Source organism: Atractosteus spatula, chromosome 23 (genome assembly GCF_055471065.1).
Source record: "Atractosteus spatula isolate fAtrSpa1 chromosome 23, fAtrSpa1.hap1, whole genome shotgun sequence".
NCBI classification, from domain to species: domain Eukaryota; kingdom Metazoa; phylum Chordata; class Actinopteri; order Semionotiformes; family Lepisosteidae; genus Atractosteus; species Atractosteus spatula.
The window spans coordinates 17,398,971-17,420,796 of record NC_142728.1 but is presented as its reverse complement, the minus strand read 5'-3'; the positions used below and the strand labels follow the sequence as shown (position 1 = coordinate 17,420,796).

General features: G+C 57.4%; 3 protein-coding genes across 3 annotated transcripts; all 3 read left to right on the top strand.

The window, feature by feature from the left end:
* Positions 1 to 64: 64 nt before the first annotated feature.
* Positions 65 to 3,152, top strand: tmem141 (transmembrane protein 141). The gene is made up of 5 exons (XM_088940584.1): positions 65 to 270; positions 1,560 to 1,626; positions 1,848 to 1,931; positions 2,350 to 2,457; positions 2,949 to 3,152. Exons 1-5 carry the CDS (start codon positions 217 to 219, stop codon positions 3,023 to 3,025), a joined length of 390 nt encoding a protein of 129 aa, XP_088796710.1. The 5' UTR covers positions 65 to 216; the 3' UTR covers positions 3,026 to 3,152.
* Positions 3,153 to 5,000: 1,848 nt separating this feature from the next.
* On the top strand, positions 5,001 to 9,552 carry LOC148816315 (coiled-coil domain-containing protein 183-like). The gene is made up of 12 exons (XM_088904575.1): positions 5,001 to 5,139; positions 5,681 to 5,848; positions 6,263 to 6,367; positions 6,836 to 6,958; positions 7,351 to 7,494; positions 7,570 to 7,630; positions 7,865 to 7,965; positions 8,149 to 8,309; positions 8,395 to 8,560; positions 9,019 to 9,141; positions 9,238 to 9,325; positions 9,419 to 9,552. The coding sequence occupies exons 1-12, from the start codon at positions 5,026 to 5,028 to the stop codon at positions 9,550 to 9,552; spliced, it is 1,488 nt and encodes a 495-aa protein (XP_088760701.1). The 5' UTR covers positions 5,001 to 5,025.
* A 3,136-nt stretch (positions 9,553 to 12,688) lies between these two features.
* sapcd2 (suppressor APC domain containing 2) lies at positions 12,689 to 21,474 on the top strand. The gene is made up of 6 exons (XM_088904637.1): positions 12,689 to 13,744; positions 17,258 to 17,391; positions 19,170 to 19,316; positions 19,440 to 19,541; positions 19,815 to 19,943; positions 20,136 to 21,474. Exons 1-6 carry the CDS (start codon positions 12,931 to 12,933, stop codon positions 20,262 to 20,264), a joined length of 1,455 nt encoding a protein of 484 aa, XP_088760763.1. The 5' UTR covers positions 12,689 to 12,930; the 3' UTR covers positions 20,265 to 21,474.
* Positions 21,475 to 21,826: the final 352 nt, after the last annotated feature.

Sequence of the window (21,826 nt, the reverse complement as noted above, 5' to 3'; positions counted from 1 at the left end):
GAAGGGTGCGGGTGCCGCCGTCGTCTCTTCGCCTCGCTGGCAGTACCAGTGTGAGTCCAGCATAGGGCGCTCCTCGCCCAGCGCAGCGCACGGCATGCATGAGGAAGTGCTGGCGGGTCGCTCTGCGTTCGTGAGCGGCGCTTTGTGTCGCTTAAAGGGGTTCGGTCACCTCAAATTCCCTGAACCAATCCGGGAACTGATGCGCTCTTTGGCGAGATGGTCAATCTGGGACTGTCCAGGGTCGATGATGCGGTGGCTGAAAAGCACCCGGTCTGTATTGCGAGTATGTTTTGATATCGTTTCGGGCTCCGTAAACAGCCGGACTGTACTGACCCCGAGCTTCTGGCTTAATGCTTTACAGCCTGCTCTGAAAACTGCACTCTACCTGATCCTCTGTGCTCTTTTCTTATGCCACACTGCCACACTATCTCCTGTTGTCGCCGGACCGCTGATCTGCTGCACAGCGGAGCGCGTCGCACGGCGAGACCCCCAGCCAGCCGGGGTTCATGCGTACTGCAGCCGTGTTTAGGCATTTTTAAGCCTCTTACAGTTTCTAATTTTTCCTCCCGGCGCTCGGATGTTAAAGGGATGTGTGAGATTAAATGGGTTTTTTTCTGTCGCGGTTCTGTGACATTGCCTTGTGCAAAGAGCTCCGGGCGCTTGGAGACCGAGCCGGGGAACGGGTCGGCCTGACCTTGTCCTCGGTTCCTGGGTTCAGTTCGGGTGAAAGGCGCAGTGACACCGCCGGCTGTGGACTCGGTGACGAGAGAGGGAAAGTAACACGCCACACAGAAGCCTACATTCCTACTCATACTTTAAAGAGCAGCAAGGAGTCGATACTCGGAACACAAACACCTCGGCAGTAATATCACACACAGCGTTTATAATAACAGGCGAAGGTTTATTCCATGCTGAAGGGAAAAGAAAAATGAAATAACTGTATAAGTGTAATAACTGTGTGGATATAATGAAAAGTAGAGACACAGACGTGGCTGTGGGTGTGAAGGTGGGGGTTCTGGGGGTGCTCACGCGCCCCTCAGGCTGCGACAGTCCGTCCCCTGTTGGGCGAAAGTTCCTCTGGCTCTGTGATTTATGTGGGGACAGTCCAGCCCACGTCTGGGAATGTCCTGGGAATGGCACCTGTCCTGTGTCCCTGTGACCAGTCTTCTGGCCTGGCCCGGCTGGATCTGGACAGGTCCGGACCCGTTCTGGCCCATCTCGATGGCCAGACTGTGGTCACCGGGCTCTGTGTGGTCAGGACCCGTCTCGATGGCCAGACTGTGGTCACCAGGCCCTGTGTGGTCAGGACCCGTCTCGATGGCCAGGCTGTGGTCACCGGGCCCTGTGTGGTCAGGACCCGTCTCGATGGCCAGGCTGTGGTCACCGGGCCCTGTGTGGTCAGGCTGGACAGGTGCTGACAAAGACATGTAAAATGTCCCAGCAGCCCTCCCGGGCCAGGTGGTGCAGGTGCTCAGGTAGGGCAGCTGTGTCCCTGGGCCTCTCTGCAGCTCTTACCAGTGTCTCTGCTCCCTCCCTCCACCCCTCTCTGTGTCTCTCAGGGCCTGCGGGAGTACGCTGCCTGCCAGTCTCGCGCCTTCATGAAAGGGACCGGGACCTTCGTACTGGGTGAGCAGAGACACAAACTCACACACACAGTCACACACACGCACACTCAGACTCACACAGTCACACATGGACTCACCTGGTCTCACACACACACACTCTGACACACTCTCAGTGTCTCAGACACACACAACACCACACACTCTCAGTGTCTCAGACACACACGAACTCCATCAATCGCCTAGCTCACCTGCCCTCTCTCCTTCCCCTCCTTCTGTGTCCAGGCTCGGCCGCAGTGTTCTTCCTGCAGAGGGCGCTACACAGGCGGCTGCCCTGCTCCCTGCAGTGGAGCCTGCTGCTGTCTTTAGGTGAGACATCAGCCCGGGACCCGAGACAGCACTCCAGTGTCCCCACAACCGACAGTCAGAATTCAAATGTGAAATAATTGCAGTCACAGTGGAATAACAAGAGCACTCCATACACCCAAGTCATGAAGAAGGAAAGCACCAAGGACAGAGGTGGATTGTGATCTCAGTTCAGCTCCCTGCTCTCTGTATGAAGCAGGACAGCCTCTGTACTCTGCACAGGCCGACCGCTGGGAGAGACGCCCACTCTGTGTCCCTCTCTCGGTCTCAGGCCTGTGCTGTGGGCAGTGTGACCCAGCTCGGTGTCCACCCTGTGTCCCTCGGGCTGTGATTCAGAGATCCAGATTTTGCAGACGGTAGTATGACACGTCTTAAAGTTTCTCCCTCTGTCCTCCTCCATCTCTCGCCCCCTCCCTCTCAGGGGCAGGCTCGGTGTGTAGCTACGCGGTGACGCGCTCCGAAACTCAGAAGTGCTCCGACCTCTGGATCTACCTGGAAACGGGAGAGCAGCCTTCAGGGAGGACTGGAGGTGAGTACAGCCTCTCTTCACTGTGAGTCTTCACTGCACTGCAGTCTCTAGTGCTGTCTTCACTGTGAGTCTTCACTGCACTGTAGTCCCTAGTGCTCTCTTCACTGTGAGTCTTCACTGCACTGCAGTCCCTAGTGCTGTCTTCACTGTGAGTCTTCACTGCACTGCAGTCCCTAGTGCTGTTTTCACTGTGAGTCTTCACTGCCCTGCAGTCCATAGTGCTCTCTTCACTGTGAGTCTTCACTGCACTGCAGTCCCTTGTGCTGTCTTCACTGTGAGTCTTCACTGCACTGCAGTCCCTAGTGCTGTCTTCACTGTGAGTCTTCACTGCACTGCAGTCCCTAGTGCTGTCTTCACTGTGAGTCTTCACTGCACTGCAGTCCCCAGTGCTCTCTTCACTGTGAGTCTTCACTGCACTGCACTCCCTAGTGCTCTCTTGACAGCGTACCCCAGTGTTGTCCCAGACATTATTGGTTTTTATTGTGTTCCAGGAGAGGAGATCTCCCAAGCAGCACCCCCTGCGGAGACCGGGACAAAGACGACGCGTTACGGAGACGTCATGGAGTGACCAGCGTTGGGCCTATGGTCTCATTTCCAGTGTCCTCAAGACACAGCTGTGCGATTGTTCCACACTGTGAGGCGACAGACTGGGAAAGGTGCTGAAGAAATAAATATTGTTGGTATTTTCATACAGCATTTTTGGTGGTTGAGATAAATTATGTTTAATGTATGTTAAAGTGTATCTCTCTTGGTTGAAATTACTGCACACACACCTGACAGCAGGCTGTTTGGTGATTTTTTGTGTTTTTTTCTCCTGTCAGCACAGATGTAAAACCTCAGACCGGCCTCTGAAGTCATTTGAGGCTGTAGTGTTGTTGAGATAGACATATAATTGAGAGGAAAGAGTCAATGACTCACACTGTGTGAAAGCTTAGACACTGTGTGGGGAAGAGAATACTGGAGTAGAATCATGATGTCACAGACATTTGGGAGTCATGCTTTATGATGTCACGGCCACAACAGCAAGGTCAAAACTAGCCATCAGAAATTACAGCTGATCCTAAAGATTTAGCCTATACTCTGCTGTCTGTCTTTCTGGACTTTAATATTATGTGTATAAGTATTAATTCACAAGGTACGTTTTTTGTATCCTTTTCAAGGCACGCAGGTTGCTTGAAGCAAAATTCCAACAATTTACATTGTAGGAATGTTTTTGCATGTTTTGTATATTTACAGTATACTTTATCATATTGCATTTTAATGTACTTTTCTATTTTGCTGCAGCCCGATAAAATCATTATGCCAATATAAAATATCATGAGGTCAGTCAGTGATCAGCGACGCAACAATGAAAGCCTACTGTGGGTAGGCCTTGACATCACAGCTGTGCATTGTGATGTCATGACAGGTCAGAGGACGGAGTCTGTGGGTTATAGTGGAGTGAGGGAAGGAGGGATCAGTGTGCCACAGGAGGAGAGATAGAGACAGACAAGATGATGGCAGGGAAGACACTGAGTCTGCAGCAGCAGATTGAAGAGCAACGAGCCAAGATACAGCTGCTGGGTGAGAGAGCAACAGGCTAATAGATCCTGCCAGGGTTGTAGGTTTATCCTCCAAAAAATCTTTCTCTTTCTCATATCCCAGTCAGGAATCCTCAATGGATACTGAACATACTGACCACTGCACTGGCCTGGAGCCTCTGAGGACAGAGACTGATGCAGGACTCAGTCCAGATGCAGTGTTCCACTGTAGAGTGGTTATACACTGGTGTTTAAAATGGGCTCTGTCTGATTCTGGGTGCTGGGGTTTGTGCTGTGAAGAAAAGAGAGCACACAGATTGATTCCCCATGCCCACTGCCACACTGTCGCCCAGCCTGGGGGTCCCTGCGGTGGGCGGGCGTGGCTGGTCTGGGGGTTCTGTGTGCTGATTGGCTGCTCCTGTGTCTGGGGTGTCCAGAGCACTTCCAGCTGGCGAACGTCCAGACCTCCCGGGACACCATCAGGAGGAACACCAGGAGGATCCAGAGCCTCCGTGCGGAGAACCGGCGGAAATTCCAACGGCTGGCGCAGGTGCAGCAGGTACGGAGCAGAGTGGATCCTGAGCCGGCAGCCCCAGAAAAGGGCTTCGCTCCACACGGATACAGGAGCTGAGCCCGAGATCCTCCAGTTACAGCTGCCCCAGGCTGGCCTGGGAGCGAGGAGCGTTAATTAGTCAGGGCGGGTTTTTGTGGTCTGGGCATGGGGGAGGAGGGGTCCATAAATAACCAGGCAGTGAGGATCTGTTATTTATACCACTGTGCACATGCACACAGACACACACACGCACACATGCACACACACAGACACAAACACGCACACGGATACACACATACACACGCACATAGATACATAGACAGATGCACACAGATACGCACACACAGATACAAACAGACACGCACACAGATACGTGTTTGCATTCCTGGAATAAAAGACACCCAAAACAGTTCTGACACCTTCAGGCCTTTCAGAAAAGTCTACTTGGTCCATGAGGAAGTATAGCGGTTGATAGCTGTTTGCAATGGATGATTCATGTGTCTTTCTCTGGTGACGTCTCCTTGGACCCAGGCGGACAGGGCAGTGATAGTGCAGGCGTGCCGGAGCAGGAAGAGGAGCAGGCTGTCCCTGCAAGGCAGCAGGCTGGAGGTACAGGGCTCTGTCTGGGGTGTAAGTGTGCAGGCTGGGGAACACAGGGCTCTCTCTGGGGGTCAGTGTGCAGGCTGGGGTACACAGGGCTCTGTCTGGGGGGTCAGAGCTCTGCTGGGGGGGTCAGTGTGCAGGCTGGGGAACACAGGGCTCTCTCTGGGGGTCAGTGTGCAGGCTGGGGTACACAGGGCTCTGTCTGGGGTGTAAGTGTGCAGGCTGGGGTACACAGGGCTCTGTCTGGGGGTCAGTGTGCAGGCTGGGGTACACAGGGCTCTGTCTGGGGGTCAGTGTGCAGGCTGGGGTACACAGGGCTCTGTCTGGGGGGTCAATGTGCAGGCTGGGGTACACAGGGCTCTGTCTGGGGGGTAAGTGTGCAGGCAGTGTGTGTGGGATAGTGGGTTTATATGGGGTCAGTTACAGAACTGATTCCTGGTGGAGAGTTAGGGGATCAGTAAGTGGATCGCAGTGTGGTTGGTTGGACTGGTGACTATGCTGGTCTCCATGGGTGTATGTTCGAACCTGTGTCCTCACTGTCCATTAGGATGTTCTGGAGCGCCTGAACAAGCAGCTGTATGGATTAGTAAACAAGTACAACGCCCAGAGCTTCCAGAGCCAGCAGAGGGAGCAGCAGCTGGGGCAGCTGAGGGAGAAGCTGCACACCCTCGATCTGCACTCCACCCCTGGCCCGGCTCTGCTGCAGGACATACAGGTGACCACTGGAGGGCGCTCTGCACACAGTGGAGGATTGGGGGAGCAGCTCATGTGACGGGAAAAACAGTGCACACGTGCAGTGTATAATAGGGAAACAGAAGTCTCCCACTGCACAGCAGTCTGATTCACTCCAGGGTTTACTAGTTGCTGGGTCAATGCCAGAATCTAGAGAACTGTATTCCTACCTCATTTTAAATGAGGTTCCCTTCAGATATCCAGATACCTGTAATTCTGTTTGCTTTTCTGCTTTGTCCTTTCAGTGAACAATACAGCCCTGCAGCTGATTAAACTAGGGTGTGCTCCAAACTGCTGTGTACGTGCAGTCTGATCTGTTACTTTGAATAAAGAAAAAAATAAGCACTGACTGGGAATCTGTTTTTCCTTCCTTGCGGGTTTTTTCCTCTTGGATTAGCGGGTTCGACTGCTGGAGAACAATATAGAGAAGATGAACATCAAGGTTGGGGCTGCAGAGAGGATCCAAGACATGTATGAGGACATCAAGGAGCACCTGCAGGAGGTGAGTGTGCTGCTGTCCCAGCACAGAGCACTGTGGTCACAGCACAGGGCACTGCAGTCCCAGCACAGAGCACATGGGTCCCAGCACAGAGCACACTGGTCAGGGCACTGCAGTCCCAGCACAGAGCACACGGGTCACAGCACAGAGCACACAGGGCACTGCAGTCCCAGTGCAGAGCACACGGGTCCCAGCACAGAGCACACTGGTCACAGCACAGGGCACTGCAGTCCCAGCACAGAGCACACTGGTAACAGCACAGAGCACTGCAGTCCCAGTACAGAGCACACAGGTCACAGCACAGAGGACTGCGGTCACAGAACATAGCACACTGGTCCCAGCACAGAGCACACAGTAACCCTGAGGAAGTGATTGTGAAGCAGAGAGAGAGATATCCAGACAAGTACATTGATCAGGGACTGGGAGATTCCTGGGCATTGTCTCCTGGCTTAGTCGGTCTGCCTCTCTCAGGAGCTACGGGGGCTGCCCCAGACCCTGGAGGAGCTGCGGGCGGTGATCTGCGCTCGTGACACGGAGCTGGACCACGTGGCACAGATCTCCCAGCACGCCGTCGCCACCGTCGAGGTCACCAAGGTCAGGGGCTCCAGGGGGCTGCGCTCACTGGCGCTGGGAGCACGGGCGGGTCTTGCTGATGTCTTTTCAGTGGGGCCCAGGGATCTGGAGGGAGTGCGTGTCAGACGGCAGTAACCCCTGCGCTCATTCGTTTCGAATCTGCAGCAGCACCCAGCTCTGGAACATCTTCACCTCTTGCTTTCAGCACAAATGGAAGAAGAATCATTGTTGGTGTAATGAGTCTATTTAGTAACATTTAGGGCACTTAATAAATGACTGAATAAGATTTTGAAATGCAGGGCAGTGAGACCTGCAGCTGTGAGAGTGGAATAGAGGAATTGGAGGTGTAACGTGTGCAGGCTGGATGCACTCTGCTGTACAGCGCAGGTGATTGTGCTGCATGTGTCCTGCAGAGGGAGCTGTGGCAGCTGGAGCAGCAGTTCCTGCAGGAGCGACAGGCTCGAGAGCAGGAGCTGGCGGAGAGGAAGGGCACCAGCCCTGTGGGGGGCAAGGGGCAACCCCGCGATCCGGGGGAGAGAGCGCCGGGGCAGAGGCAGGTGAGAGGGGAGCCGAGGGGCCTGAGAGCCGCAGGCAGACAGATGCGCAGCCTGACTTTGCTGTTGCTCTCGCAGGACAGGAAAGGCGTGAAGGGAGGCCTCCCTGTGGGACCTGACCCCAGCGCTGCGTCCAGAGGTGAGGGCCGTGCGCTGGCACACAGCTCCACACGGGAACGATCCCGCCCGCACAAGCCCGGCAGTGTGCAGGGCCTGACACAGACGGTCAAGCAGAGGGCTGCATCAGAGAGTGCAGAGACCCTGCCGGAGAACTGGGACAAGTCTGTTTCGAACACCAAAAGACAAGAGAAAGCATCCCACCTTGTCCTTCGCCCTCGTTCAGTTGTGTCTCAGTTCTGTGTTTTTGCTCCAGGTGGGCAGCTGCCTGTTCCCCAGGCCCCCAGAGAGCTTAGTGCCCGTCTGGCCACTGACATCGAGAGCCTGCGGGAAGCTCTGAGCTGCACTGACCTGCAGGTACAGCCGATCCTGCCTGTCCTCTCCCCTTCTCTCCGCTGTGCACACAGTCCTCTGGCAACCGAAGCTTTCTTCACTGAACGAGTCAATTAACTAATCAGCTCGCCGATTCATGAAAAACGTCCACTTTCGTGATACCAGCAGCCTCTAGACTGCACAGCCTGCCTCTCCCTGTGTGGGCAGGTGCTGGAGAGCCGCATCTTGAGCCAGCAGTCTCGGCAGGAGCACCTCCTGTCCTGGGTGCAGCAGTGCCAGGAGAAGGTGGAGGCCTACCGTGCCAGCTTGGCCAGTCTGGAGGGGCAGCACGCCCAGCTCAAGTTCAGCGCGGGGCCCAGCGCAGCGAGGTGGGTACAGAGGGGTGCTCGCTGGCCTCTCGTCTCGCTGGGACTTGTACAGCCCCGCAGTGAACTGTGGCTCCTCCCCCTGCAGCTTTGAGCGGGTGAGGGCGGAGCTGGAGGCGGGGCTGGAGGGGCAGCGGGAGAGGTGTGGCCAGGGGGGCGCCCGGCTGGCTGTGGCCCAGCGGCTCCTGGAGGAGGCGGAGCAAGGCATCGACAACCTGCACTGCAAGCTGAGCTGCGTCGCCCTGCCCGGCAAGGTGAGAGCCGCGGCTGTACCGCCCTGTGCTGTCTAAACCAGCTGCATTGTGCTACTGGGATACATCGTACTGTATGAAATACCACTGTAATGCATTTGAGTGGACTTCTTTATTTAGAGTACTACTGCTTTACAGTGTGATGCATAAATCATACTACTGTATAGTGTATAGTATAGAATATAGTATTGATACTGTAAAACCATATTAAACTGTTTGCCTTTGCAATGCACTGTACTGAATGCAACTCTGAAATTTTAGCACCTATAAAATGCTGTGCTAAAGGACTCTGCACTGTTAACTACGTTAATTGTGAACCTGCACCACAGGGCTCTATGCTGTACACTAATGCCCTCTACAGCCCCCCGTGTGCGGATGAGAGGAGGCCGCTCAGCCCTGCTTGTTCATCCCCCCCTCTCTGCCCACACCTCTCACCTCCCCCTCTGGCTCCCCTGCTTCAGGAGGCCCAGGAAGATGCCAGTCTCGATGCCCTGCAGAAGCTGCAGCAGCTCCACGCCAAGCTGATGGCGCTGCAGGACCTTGTGGGCACCACAGCGATGCCAGGCAGCCAGGACACTGATAAGGTGCAGACCGCCCTGCTGAAGTTTAGCCCCTCCCAGAGCGGTCTGGGGTGTGTGAGAGATTGAATCATTTACTCCTGCCCCCTCTGGCTCCCTCAGCTGTGGGCGTTCCTGGAGCACAGCACCCTGGAGGAGCCCAGGACCTGCAGGCTACCCCTCCACGCGCTGTGCAGCCCCCTGTCCGAGGGTAGGGCTGCGTCCGCGGGGTCCGAGGGCCCCTGGGCCGGTGGGCAGGGTTCCGTCACTGTGTCCTAACCTCCGTGCCTGCGGGACCTCTCAGACTCGTTCCAGTTCCTGAGCCCCGAGGAGGACTGCTCCCTGTCCCGCGAGGAGATCAAGCGGCAGGGCAGGCAGCTGCTGGAGGCGCACAACCCGGCCAAGAAGAAGCCGCAGAAAGGGGCTCAGAAGAGGTAGAGGGGAGGGAGGAGTGGAGCCAAGACTCCCTCCAGGAATAAGCAATAAACAGAGGCGTTAACACCCTCCTCCGCTCCTGGGAGTCAGTAAGGGGAGCAGTGTGTGTCTCCTGTGTGTGACACTGGGAGTCAGTAAGGGGAGCGGTGTGTGTCTCCTGTGTGTGACATTGGGAGTCAGTAAGGGGAGCAGTGTGTGTCTCCTGTGTGTGACACTGGGAGTCAGTAAGGGGAGTGGTGTGTGTCTCCTGTGTGTGACACTGGGAGTCAGTAAGGGGAGCGGTGTGTGTCTCCTGTGTGTGACACTGGGAGTCAGTAAGGGGAGCGGTGTGTGTCTCCTGTGTGTGACACTGGGAGTCAGTAAGGGGAGTGGTGTGTGTCTCCTGTGTGTGACACTGGGAGTCAGTAAGGGGAGCGGTGTGTGTCTCCTGTGTGCGAGTCTGGGAGTCAGTAAGGGGAGTGGTGTGTCTCCTGTGTGTGACACTGGGAGTCAGTAAGGGGAGCGGTGTGTGTCTCCTGTGTGTGACACTGGGAGTCAGTAAGGGGAGCAGTGTGTCTCCTGTGTGTGACACTGGGAGTCAGTAAGGGGAGCGGTGTGTGTCTCCTGTGTGTGACACTGGGAGTCAGTAAGGGGAGTGGTGTGTGTCTCCTGTGTGTGACACTGGGAGTCAGTAAGGGGAGTGGTGTGTGTCTCCTGTGTGCGAGTCTGGGAGTCAGTAAGGGGAGCGGTGTGTGTCTCTGTGTGTGAGTCTGGGAGTCAGTAAGGGGAGCTGTGTGTGTCTCCTGAATGAGACAGTAACTGTGTGAGTGCCTGTATGTGTTCCCACGCTGACAGAGCCAGGGCCCAGCAGCAGCCTGCTGCAGTTCATCTCTCATCCGGGCCAAAGCACCAGTGTGTATACAAGGGATTATCTGTGAACTGAGCCGTGTCCAGAGGAATTACAGCAAGAACACATCGTCTCCAAGCCCCTTCTGCACCGCAGATTAAAAGCCTGTTTTTACGGAAATGGATTAGAGATTAAACACAGCTGGAAGAGAGGCTGTGTGGCTCAGGCTCCCAGCGGGTGCTGGGTCATCGCTGGCTCAGAGTCACTGGACCACCTGGGGCACAGAGAGCTGCTGGGTGCCACACCTGGGGCAGCACTGCCCAGTTTCCCTATGGCTGTAGAGCCCACGGCCCAGGCCAGGGTCCACAGGGAGACAGCAAGCACAGCTGCAGTCCACCAGCTCATTAGGTCAGTGAACCAATTAATCAATTAACCGGAGCAGGTGTGCACTGAGCCTCCATTCCCACCCGAGCTCCAACATTTGGCCCCAACACACCATGAATCAGCCATGATCTTCAGCCCTTTTGGCCGGGGGTGGGGGGGGATTTCTGTGGAGGAATTGCTCCGAGAAATCCGGGCTCATGGAACTGTTCTGTAGCACCGTTTCCTGAATTCTGCTCAGCAACAAAGTGGCTTGCAGAGGAAAACAAAAGAGCCTTTCAGTGTCCCTGGCTCTTCAGCCCACCTCCCCCTTATCCCACTGGGACAGCAGAGACCAAAGTCCCCCTCAGCCCCGCTGAGAAGAGCTTGAGCAGCCCAGCCTCCCTCCTCCTGATCCGCACGCTGGACGCCGTGCCAGGCCAGGGCAGTGGTTTTCCCCTCTCGCGGTGCTGGCGCCGTGGGCGCTGCGGGCACTCACTGCAGCCTGCCGACAGCCAGCTGAGCACACCTTGCGTCTCGGAGCCAGTTCCTGCTCTTGAGTGCTGGAGCCCACCCTGCTGTCCCAGAGCTCCCCACCACCGAGCGCTGACTGAGATCTGCTGTCTGTCCCCCCGGGAGCTGTCAGATCACTCCTCCTCTCGGGAGGGAACGACAGATCACTCCTATCGCTCAGGAGGAGAGAGCGACAGATCGTTCCTGTCGCTCAGGAGAGAACGACAGATCACTCCTCCTCTTGGGAGGAGAGAACGACAGATCACTCCTGTCGCTCAGGAGGAGAAAACAACAGATCACTCCTGTTGCTCAGGAGAGAACGACAGATGACTCCTGTCGCTCAGGAGGAGATACAGACCCCGGGTGACTGGCAGGAAGAGGGGAGAAGGGGAATACAGTCGGAGGGAGGGAGCGCGTGGGAGGGAGAGAGATGAAAGCCACCAGAAAGGTTTGCATTAGAGCAGATTAGAGAGAAACAATCTGTAAAATGTGTCCCTGAGTGCAGGGCTATCTCCTGTGGGAGAGTGGCTTTGAAAGCTCTGGAGAGCACTGTGAGCCCTGACCCTGCCGATGGGGATCAGAGAGCAGGCCCTCCACCTGCAGCTCTGCCTGCGTTCTGCTCTCCTCCCCACTGAGAGCTGGTGTGTGGGGAGCGGACTGGCGCATCATCCAGCTGGGGCTGCACGCTGGTGGGGTGGAGGGGATCCCCATTACCTGTTAAGTGCTTTGACTGGAGTGTCCAGGAAAGTGATATGTAAGTGTAAGTGTAAGCAATTATTATTATTATTAATTAAAAGCAATGGGTAAGTAAACAGCCTAAAACCTTGTGTTCTTCGTTTAATTGATAATAGATTCTTCAATATGTAAGAGCCTCCAGTACCAGTCCTTCTCTTTAAAATCCAGATTACGGGTAATTTAAATGCAAAAAAATAAAACACCCACGGATAAAAAAAACGCGAGTCTGACTGACTCTTGCTCCTCTGCGATGCTGGTCCCTGTTTTCGGACTGTCCTGCCCCAGTGTGTGTCGTGCAATACCGGGCAGCAGAATTTGAAGTGCTGGCGGGGATTAATCACACATCTCGGGGTCCAAATTTACTGAAGACCAAGACCCGGCAGACCCACTCGGGAAAGTGGATCTATTAGGGAGCTGCACTGCAGCCGAACTGCCCCCTGGGCAGAACCCGCGACCCCAGCCCCCCTCTCCTGCCTCCTGCACAAACTGCTCTGCCTGTGGAGAAGGGGAGCAACAAGGGCCGCTTTCAAACCCGGGGGGGAAGAGCGAAACCCCCAAAAATCAAACCGCTGTTTACTTTCCGCTTCCGCCAATCCGCGTGCGCCGCTCTCCGCCGGCGACCAATCCGGGGCCGGGCGCGTGACGGCAGCGGCGACGTCATCAGGGCGGTCCTGCTTCAAAAAAAGAGTCCGGGTTCGTCCCTGCAGCCGGAGAGAGAGGCAGAGGCGGGTCTGTCTTCCTGGCTACTGAGAAAGAAATAGGACACGGAACTTTGCAACTGAAAATAAAAGGTGGGTAGGGGTTTCTTCCAACTCCGTGTGCTCGAGTTAGCATTGCGTGTAGTTTTAGAAAGCTGCCGTGAAGAGGCAGTGATAATCTCCTCGGCTTCCTCTGTACGGGACCGGACTGGACCGGACCGGACCATCCCTGACGCGCCGGGCTGCTTCATGGCGCTGACCGCAGCCGACAGCACCTGCAAGCTGACGGGCCCGGTGGCGGCGTGCTCTCGGCTCGGCGGCGCCGGAGGACCGGGCAGCCTCGCCATGCAGCCCGCAGAGCCCGGCTTCTCCACGGACGGGCTGCCCAGAGCCTTCCTGCAGAGCCTGAGGACCTTGTTCGACATCCTGGACGACGACCGGCGGGGGTACGTGCACGTCTCGGAGATCGAGAGCCGCTGGCAGGGCGCCGACACCCGGGAGCTGCCCGGCGGCGTGCTGGAGTGCCTCCGCCGGGTCGCCCCGCCGCACGGCTGCCTGACTTTCGAACGCTTCGTGGCCGGACTGCGCTTCTCCCTGCTCAGCCCTGACGCCGACTCCCTCCGGCCCCAGCCCGGCGCCCAGCAGCCTCCCCCCAAACTCCAGCCCGGCCACCCGCTCTCGCAGCCGAGCTGCCGGGGCGCCGACAACGCGCCGCCGCCGGGGAAAGCTCGTCCTCTGGCGCCCAGTAACGGGGTCAACACGCAGCCCGGCCGGCCCAGACACCCCAAAGACCCGCATGGCGTGTACCCCCCGACCTGCGCGCCCCCCAAAGACCTGCCGGGCTACCCCGCCTCCACGGCGGCCGCCCCGGGGGGGCCGGTCCGGTATGGAAAGGGGGCGCACGAGAAGACGGGACGGAGCCTAGAAAGGATACCGGTTCTGCCCGAGAGCGGACCGTACCGCCCGGAGACCGGCAGAGCCAGCAAGCAGCAGCTCCACCAGCAGCAGAACCGGGTCAGGTCCATCGAGTCCCTGGCGCTGGAGTCCCCCCAGCTTCAGAAAGGTAAGAGTACTGTGCTGTGACTTGACAGGGTGCAGACAGCTGTGCTCGCGGTCCTGCTTCAGATAGGGGACAGCCTGGCTGTGAGGGTCAGTGCCCCGGCCGCAGTCCTGGTGCCCTCCTGGCAGCGCTGCCCCCCGACGCTGGAGTGTCCCGAGAGCCGGGGCTCCGCGGTAAGAGGATAGAGGGGTTATTAACAGGGCTGGCAGGCCAGAAGGATCAGTGCTGCTGCCAAAGCAGAGACGCTGTGCGACACTGCACACACACATACCACACTCTTACACACTGCACACACACATACCACACTCTTACACACTGCACACACATGCACATGCTGCATGCACACATCACTCACACACTTACACGCACACAGTCCGTGTGCACAGCACACCCTGCTCCTTCGTGCCCCCTCACTTGCCCACGCTGGCAGAGCTGGGCACAGTCACGTTGCGGTCCGCCCAGTACCGCCGCCCGGCTGCGGTTCCGGAGGGCCCGTGTGAGCTCTCTGCGCCCAGCTGCGGTTCCGGAGGGCCCGTGTGAGCTCTCTGCGCCCAGCTCCGGTCCAGAGGGCCTGTGTGAGCTCTCTGCGCCCAGCTGCGGTTCCGGAGGGCCCGTGTGAGCTCTCTGCGCCCAGCTGCGGTTCCGGAGGGCCCGTGTGAGCTCTCTGCGCCCAGCTGCGGTCTGGAGGGCCCGTGTGAGCTCTCTGCGCCCAGCTCCGGTCCGGAAGGCCCGTGTGAGCTCTCTGCGCCCAGCTGCGGTCCGGAGGGCCCGTGTGAGCTCTCTGCGCCCAGCTGCGGTTCCGGAGGGCCCGTGTGAGCTCTCTGCGCCCAGCTGCGGTTCCGGAGGGCCCGTGTGAGCTCTCTGCGCCCAGCTCCGGTCCGGAGGGCCCGTGTGAGCTCTCTGCGCCCAGCTCCGGTCCGGAGGGCCCGTGTGAGCTCTCTGCGCCCAGCTGCGGTTCCGGAGGGCCCGTGTGAGCTCTCTGCGCCCAGCTCCGGTCCGGAGGGCCCGTGTGAGCTCTCTGCGCCCAGCTCCGGTCCGGAGGGCCCGTGTGAGCTCCAGGGTACACGCCGCCATCGCCGCTCAGCGCTGGGATGCTCCTGACAGCTCTGTCCGCCCGCTGCTCTGCGGTGTTTGGGAGGGGGGCCGCGGAGACAGAGGATGTCGCTGGGATGATGTGATGCCCTGTTACACTGCAGAGCCTGTCCCACAGACGCACAGTCTGAGCTCCTGTCGCCCATCGCCTCCCGCTCCCTCAGTATTCGCTCCTCCGGACTCTGCCGAGACTCATTTCCACAGGGGGTGCAGGCAGCCTGGGAGGTTCTGGCCCGGCGGGCCCGGCGGCTGCACACTGAGCTGTGGGTGACGGTCATCAGTCACAGCCACGGCGCCGGGTGGAGACCAGTGGTACTAATGCCCAGCTTGACGTCTGACCGGCAAGGCGGGGCGCAGGGAGGTTGGGGAACATCCTGGGGTGATGTGGGGCACAGCAAGCCAAGAGCAGAGCTCGGCACTCGGGGTGTCCCCTGGGGCGCCAGGAGCTGTCGGAGGTCAGGAGTACACTGCAGGGGAGGGGACATCCTGTGTTGAAATTGTCTGACCACGGCGGTATCGGTGTCTTGCTCGAGAGCGCTCTCTCCTGGCCTGCGGGGGGAGCCCTGCTGTGCTGTGACGGGGGCGTGTGGGGACACGCGGAGGGCTGGGATGTGGGGCGAGTTGCTCGGCGCTCTGAAGGCTGTCCTGCCGGAGCAGGTCCACAGAGCTGGGGCGCAAACCAGAGTTTCTGGGAACATCCGGGGTCGCTGTCCTCCCGGTTGTCCAGGTGGGCGCGTGCAGGTGAGGGGTGCTCATCTTGTGCGGCTTCAGAAAGTTTTGTGATGCCCCCCCCCAGACCCCTGCAAGTACAAGCCACCCGAATAATTAGTAAAGCTGTGTTTTTTCGATTGATTACATTTTGCGGTTCATTACAGTAATCAGCCATCATGACAGCCCTTTGATGCTGCTGCTTTTCTCCCAGAAGATTTTCATTTGGCGCTGATTTGTGCTGCTCAGGCTGTGCTGGAGCAGTGCGAGGGAGGTACCTGCTCAGGGGAACAGCACTGAGCCCTCAGATCCCCAATCGCTCCTCATTAATACAGGCGCTGTTCCAAGACCGGACTCATCCAGCAAAAATGATAGCAGTCAGCCTGACAGTGCAGCGTGAGTGTGTGTAGTCATGTGTGTGGAGGGGCCGCAGCGTGTGTGTCGGCGTGTGTGCGCTGTGTGTGCTTGCGTGCGGTGGGGCTGTGCTCATTGTGTGTGTCTGAGCAGTGTGCGTGTGTGTGTGCGTGCGGAGGGGCTGCAGTGTGTGTGGTGTGTGTGCGTGCGGAGGGGCTGCGGTGTGTGTGGTGTGTGTGCGTGCGGAGGGGCTGCGGTGTGTGTGGTGTGTGTGCGTGCGGAGGGGCTGCGGTGTGTGTGGTGTGTGTGCGTGCGGAGGGGCTGCGGTGTGTGTGTGTCTGAGCAGTGTGCGTGTGGAGGGGCTGCGGTGTGTGTGTCCGAGCAGCGTGAGTGTGCGTGTGCAGAGGGGCTGCGGTGTGTGTGCGTGTGTGTGTGTGCAGAGGGGCTGCAGTGTGTGTGCGTGTGTGTGCGTGCAGAGGGGCTGCAGTGTGTGTGGTGTGTGTGCGTGCGGAGGGGCTGCAGTGTGTGTGTGTCTGAGCAGTGTGCGTGTGGAGGGGCTGCGGTGTGTGTGGTGTGCAGTGTGTGTCCGAGCAGCGTGAGTGTGCGTGTGTGCAGAGGGGCTGCAGTGTGTGTCCCAGCAGCAGGCTGTGTGTTTAAGGACCCCTTGCTGTTTACAAAGCAATAAGCCCCTCGGGCTGTGTGAACTGTGGAGCTGCCAATTAATAAACTTGAACAGCCTGGTGAGGCCTTTGATGGCCTATCTGAGGGCGCAGCTGGTAGAGGCAGCCAGCAGAGGGTGAGCTAGACTACCGTACTGCTCAGGTGCGTGATTGATCCCCGCTGAGTGTTCCCAGACTACAGCACAGCTCCCTCAGCTCACGGCACCGCCTCTCAGATACTCTTTTCCAGCCCCTCTGCTCTTACCACCAGACCACACTGCTGTCCTCTGTCTCACAGTACCCTTGACTCTTTTGGATACAGAATCCCCCTGTTTTTATAGTCCAGTAACTTAGGGTTTTACACATCTAGTGTCAGCAGAATTTCCAGTTCTTTTAATTTTGCAGTTCATTTCTGCTGTTTTTCTAGATCTCCCTTTCAAAATAAGCTGTTTTTCCCCAGTGTCAGAGTACTGTCTTTACAGGAATGATGCTGGAGCTGTCTGATGGCCATTGCCAGCTAGCTCCCTCTAGTGGTAATGCTGTGTACCGGCAGAGCTCCTTGCTCAGGCTCTGTTCAGCCAGTCTCTGCTGGTTTGGTGACTCAGCTGTTCCTCCTGGAGGCCCCTCCTGCCCAGCCCCTGTGCCCATGTGAGGTGGGCCGGGCAAAGCCACTGACTGCGCCCTCTTCCTTCTTCCTGCGCAGGCAGCGTGGAGGGCGGGGTGTTGCCGCGGTCACAGAGTGAGACCGCGACGGGATTGGCTGGAGCACGTCGGCATGGGCGGAGCCGCGACGAGCAGCGGCGGCACACCATCACCAGCGGCGTGGATTATGGCATGGTACGCCAGCGGGCCTGACGTGCGCGGGGTGGGTGTGCGTGTGGCTGTGCCGTGCGAGGAAGTCTGGGCTCTCGTTGTGACTCGCCAGTGCAGGAGCGTGAGCTCTGTACAGCAGGCCGGGCCTGTCCACAGCTGGACAAGTGCCACGTACCCCTACTCCCTCCTTCCACAAGCCCTGCCCTCTCCTGGACACGGTCTCTCTGTCTGTTCCCTGACTCTCCACTCACCCTGGTCCATCTCGCCCCCCTCTCTCTCTGGCCCGTCACCCCTCTTGCTCTTGCAGCTGATACCCACAATGCAGCTCAGAGCTGCACAGTGCGGAGTCAGCCCTGCCCTGTACCCCTGCCTCACTCCCCCTCCCCCTCCCCCCACGTCTCTCGCCCTCTGCCTGAGTGCTCACTCCCTCCCCGGCTCTGTCGTCCTCTCTCCCTGTCCCGGTCAGTGTGCGTCTCTCTGCTGCGCGTGGTGTGTGGCTCCTCTCTGTCTCCAGTCGAGCTCTGTCGTCAAGGCGACCCCCTCCAGTTCCACAACCCCCCCCTCCCCCCGCGTCTTTCTTTCCCCCTCATTCACCTCTTCCCTGGTTACCGTCGTCATGGTAACCAGCAGAGCTGGACCCAGGGGCCTGGAAGCAGGGGTCTCGCCTGGCAGGCTCAGCCCCGCTTGGACAGCTGTGTGGGCAGCATACACCACTGTCTTCATTCCCCTGAGCAGCAGCCTCTACAGCACCAAGGCCCTGCAGTTCTTCCTGTGGGTGAGTGGCAGCAGGGGGGAGGCGGACAGATTGGTCGAGAGTGAGAGGAGAGGACGGGGAGGGAGAGAGAGTTAATTAAGAGCTGAGATGTGATGGGATCTGGCAGCCGCGGTGTTCCTGGGGGCAGGGAGAGCGCTCGAGTGTCCAGGACTAGCGCGCCGCGGTTTCTGTGCTCGCTCTCTGTCACGCCACGTCTCTGCAAGCTGACCTCTGGCCGGTTCTGTTCGCCTGTTGAGACGGTGAAGCCGTGAACTGGGAAACGAGGCTGGGGCTGCCTCTCACTCCTCATCCCAGCTGCTGAGTGCGTGTGCGTGTGCGTGTGCGTGTGCGTGTGCGTGTGCGTGTGCGTGCAGCTGAACGGGACGCCTCAACAGTGTTATTCTCGTGTGCGTCACTCACAGCTAACAGTAACAACTACAATATTTAAAATAATTCTTAAATATCTTAAATAACATTTTTGCTAAATGGGATCTGGTGTTGGCACAGTGACTGTTAAAAGGAGACATGTTGTTCTAAATCAAACACAGGTCTGTGTTATTCCGGGACTGGGAGAATGTTCTTTTCCTTGTTTGCCGGCTGGTTTATCCGGAGGTCTGGGGATCTAGAGAGTGAGGACTGTGCTGCCGAGCGCTGCCCTGGCTCTGACCTCTGTGTTCCAAATCCCCATTGTCCGTCGGCTGATCCCTGGACACCCTGACCGCATCCCTCTGGCATCTCCGCGGCTGGGCCAGAGGGCTGCGGGACGAGGCACAGTGCAGCACGCAGCCCTGCCAGATTAAAATGAGCGCTCCACCAACCATCATAGAGTTGTTCAGTCTTAAAGTGGACTAGAGCAATCTTCTGTGTCCCAGGCCCTGCAACATGTGCAGAACCCAGGTGGAGCAGCTTGAGCGTGCTCCATTTGTGGTGTGTGTTGTGTAGAGGGGTCTAGGGCAGTGCAGACTGCCTCAGGGTTACCCCAGCATATCTGCGCTGGCCTCAGCTGGTGTTTTAACTCCAGCAGTAATCTCTCCCCTCTGTCTCCCAGCTGAAGCAGATGAAGGAGCTGGAGCAAGAGAAGGACTCCCTGCTGGCGGGCCTGGAGCTGCTGGAGCGAGCCCGGGACTGGTACCAGCAGCAGATCCACAGCGTGACCGAGAGACAGAGACTCGTAGGGCAGAGCGCCCACAGCACGGTCAGGCTCCTCCCTCCTCTGTCCCCTGGCCCCTCCTCCTCCCCTGACTCCTCCCCCTCCCCCTGCCCTGGCCCCTCCCCCTGCCCCTGCACTCACTCTTGCCCCCTGGTCTCTCTCCCTCAGGATTTCCTCGCGGAGTCCGGTCAGAGCCGCCTCAGTGTGCTGCTGCCCAGGCTGCAGGAGGTGACCCGCTGTCTCGGCGAGCTCCTGTCCTGTCCAGCAGGGGTCAGTATTGAACGCGGTTCGCTGAAGCCTTCATCCAGAGCCACTTGATTTCCAACCCTTAGTGAACTACGAGCTTTTCAGTCTTTGCAGTTTGCAGTCAGACAGGTGTTGGGTTGGTAATGGTCTTTATGAAGATTTGATTTTTCCTATTTTCCATTGTTTCTTAGGTTCTTCCAGTGTCTTAATTAGAAATAATAAGAATGTAAAAGAGTACTTAAAAGGGGATTTTTGTTCTGACCCTTTCTCTCTCTCCCACTTCTTCACTGTTGGCAGCCCTTCTCCTTGTCCCCAAGCACGCTGGCGCCCTCTGGCTCCTCGAACCCGCAGCACGGCCCCCCTAACCTGCCCCACCCCCAGCAGGCGATACAGAGGCTGAAGGATCAGAACCGGCTGCTGACCAAGGTGAGCATCGCTGCAGTACTGACTCCAGCCACCAGGGGGTGACGTTACAAAGTATTTGTACGGCACGGCGTCTCGTTGATGCTGGTAGCTCATGCGTCCCACTGCTATAGAAGCTGTCCTTGGGAAGCTCGGGACTGCAGGGCTCCCTGTCTGTGTGACCCCTGTGTGACCCGGACTGCCCCTCTCTCCCAGGAGGTGACAGAGAAGAGCGAGAGGATCACTCAGCTGGAGCAGGAGAAGTCCGCCCTGATCAAGCAGCTCTTCGAGGCGCGGGCTCGCAGCAGCCAGGAGGGGGGCGCGCTGGACTCCACCTTCATCTGACACCCTTGACCACTCCGGCCGCGACGTCCGGCTGACCTTGTACAGTGCGTGTCGAGACGGAGCCCCTGTGTGCTGGGGTCCCCGCTCTGCAGTCATGTGTGTTTTCTTTTTTCTCTTTGTTACCTGGTAATAATCAATAACATAAGTGACTGAGCGTGTGGGAGCATCTGAGTTTGAGTAAGTGTACGAGATTGTCTGAGTGTGTCTCCTAGTGCACGAGAGTGTCCGAGTGAGTGTGAGCGAGTGTGTCTCCGAGTGTGCGAGAGTGTCCAGCCCACGCTCTGCTGCTATTGAACTGCACCCCTCCCCATCTCCGACAGGCTTCCTCCTCCTCCCTGCCTGCCGGGATGCCAAAATGATCCTTCATAAGATTCGTTAAGGGATTTATTTTTTCTGTGTTAGAAGGCATCCCCCGCCTAGGTGTATATTCTTGACGTAATATTCGTTTTTGTTGGACCGTTTGCGAGTTGTGCTTGGCTGCCTCCTGTGTCCTCGAGCTGCTGGAAGGTGTGGAGCGGATCGGAGCCCACAGAGCGGTCAGCTGGGCCACTGCTGGGCCGGGCCGGGCCGGGCTGCTGGAGTCTCCTAGTGTCTGCATGGGGGTCCAGGGTGCCAGATCCAGCAGGAGCGGAAACCGAAACGGATTCATGTGTTTACAAGTTGGCACTCAGCAGTCCCAGGGCATGACCCGAGGAGAAACTGTGGCCGCGCAGTGGTCATCGGTCGGCACAGAGGACACTCCTGCATGCTGCTCTGCTAAACAGGCAGCTGGCTGACCTATCGGTCTGCTGCAGTTCACCTGTTCGGCAGTAAAAGTGTGTGTGCAAAGAGAGGTCTCACTCGTACAGCAGTAAATTACCTGATCTTGGTAATCAAGTGAGTTTGCAAAGTGTATTCTCTCTAAAAAGTAAAGGAGTTGTTGAGCTTCTTTATCCTTGAACTGCATGTGAAGAATGAACTGGCCCTCATACTGATGTCTTGTAGCTCAGGAGTTGGAGGCTACAGGTGCAGAGCTGTGCAGGAGCTTCCTTCGCTGAGGATGTCCCCTGCTGGGTGGTGAAGTTCTCTAATGAGCTGCTTTGGAGGGTGATGGGATAGGTGTGGGCTGGGCCTGTGGGGTTGGGGCTGGGGGCGTGTCCTCCGCTCTCTGGTCCCGCCTCTTTCCCCTCTATGAAAACTTTATTGGTTGGTTTGTAAATAAAAACAAATAAGAAAACCAGTTTGAGAGGAAAATTTGAAATTTTACACGATACCCACTTTTCCCGTTGCATTTACATTCACGACTTCAGCTGTTGGTCTGTAGCTTTTTTTCTTACTATGTCCTTTGAATACCGTGTGTAACTCTGGCCCGAACAGCTTCTGAGACCCTCAGTTCCTCCAGGTGAGTTTCGGTACGGCTCCACATAGCTCTTATTTCAGAGTGCTGTTTTCCTACTAAAGACTGGAGCCTTTCAGCAGTGACAGGCTTTTCAGTCCAGTGATGCATTTTTTTCCAACATGTTAATTTTTCAGATTAATTTCCTCGCTCTATTCTCTAGTTGTCTCACAGCCGTGTGGTGAAA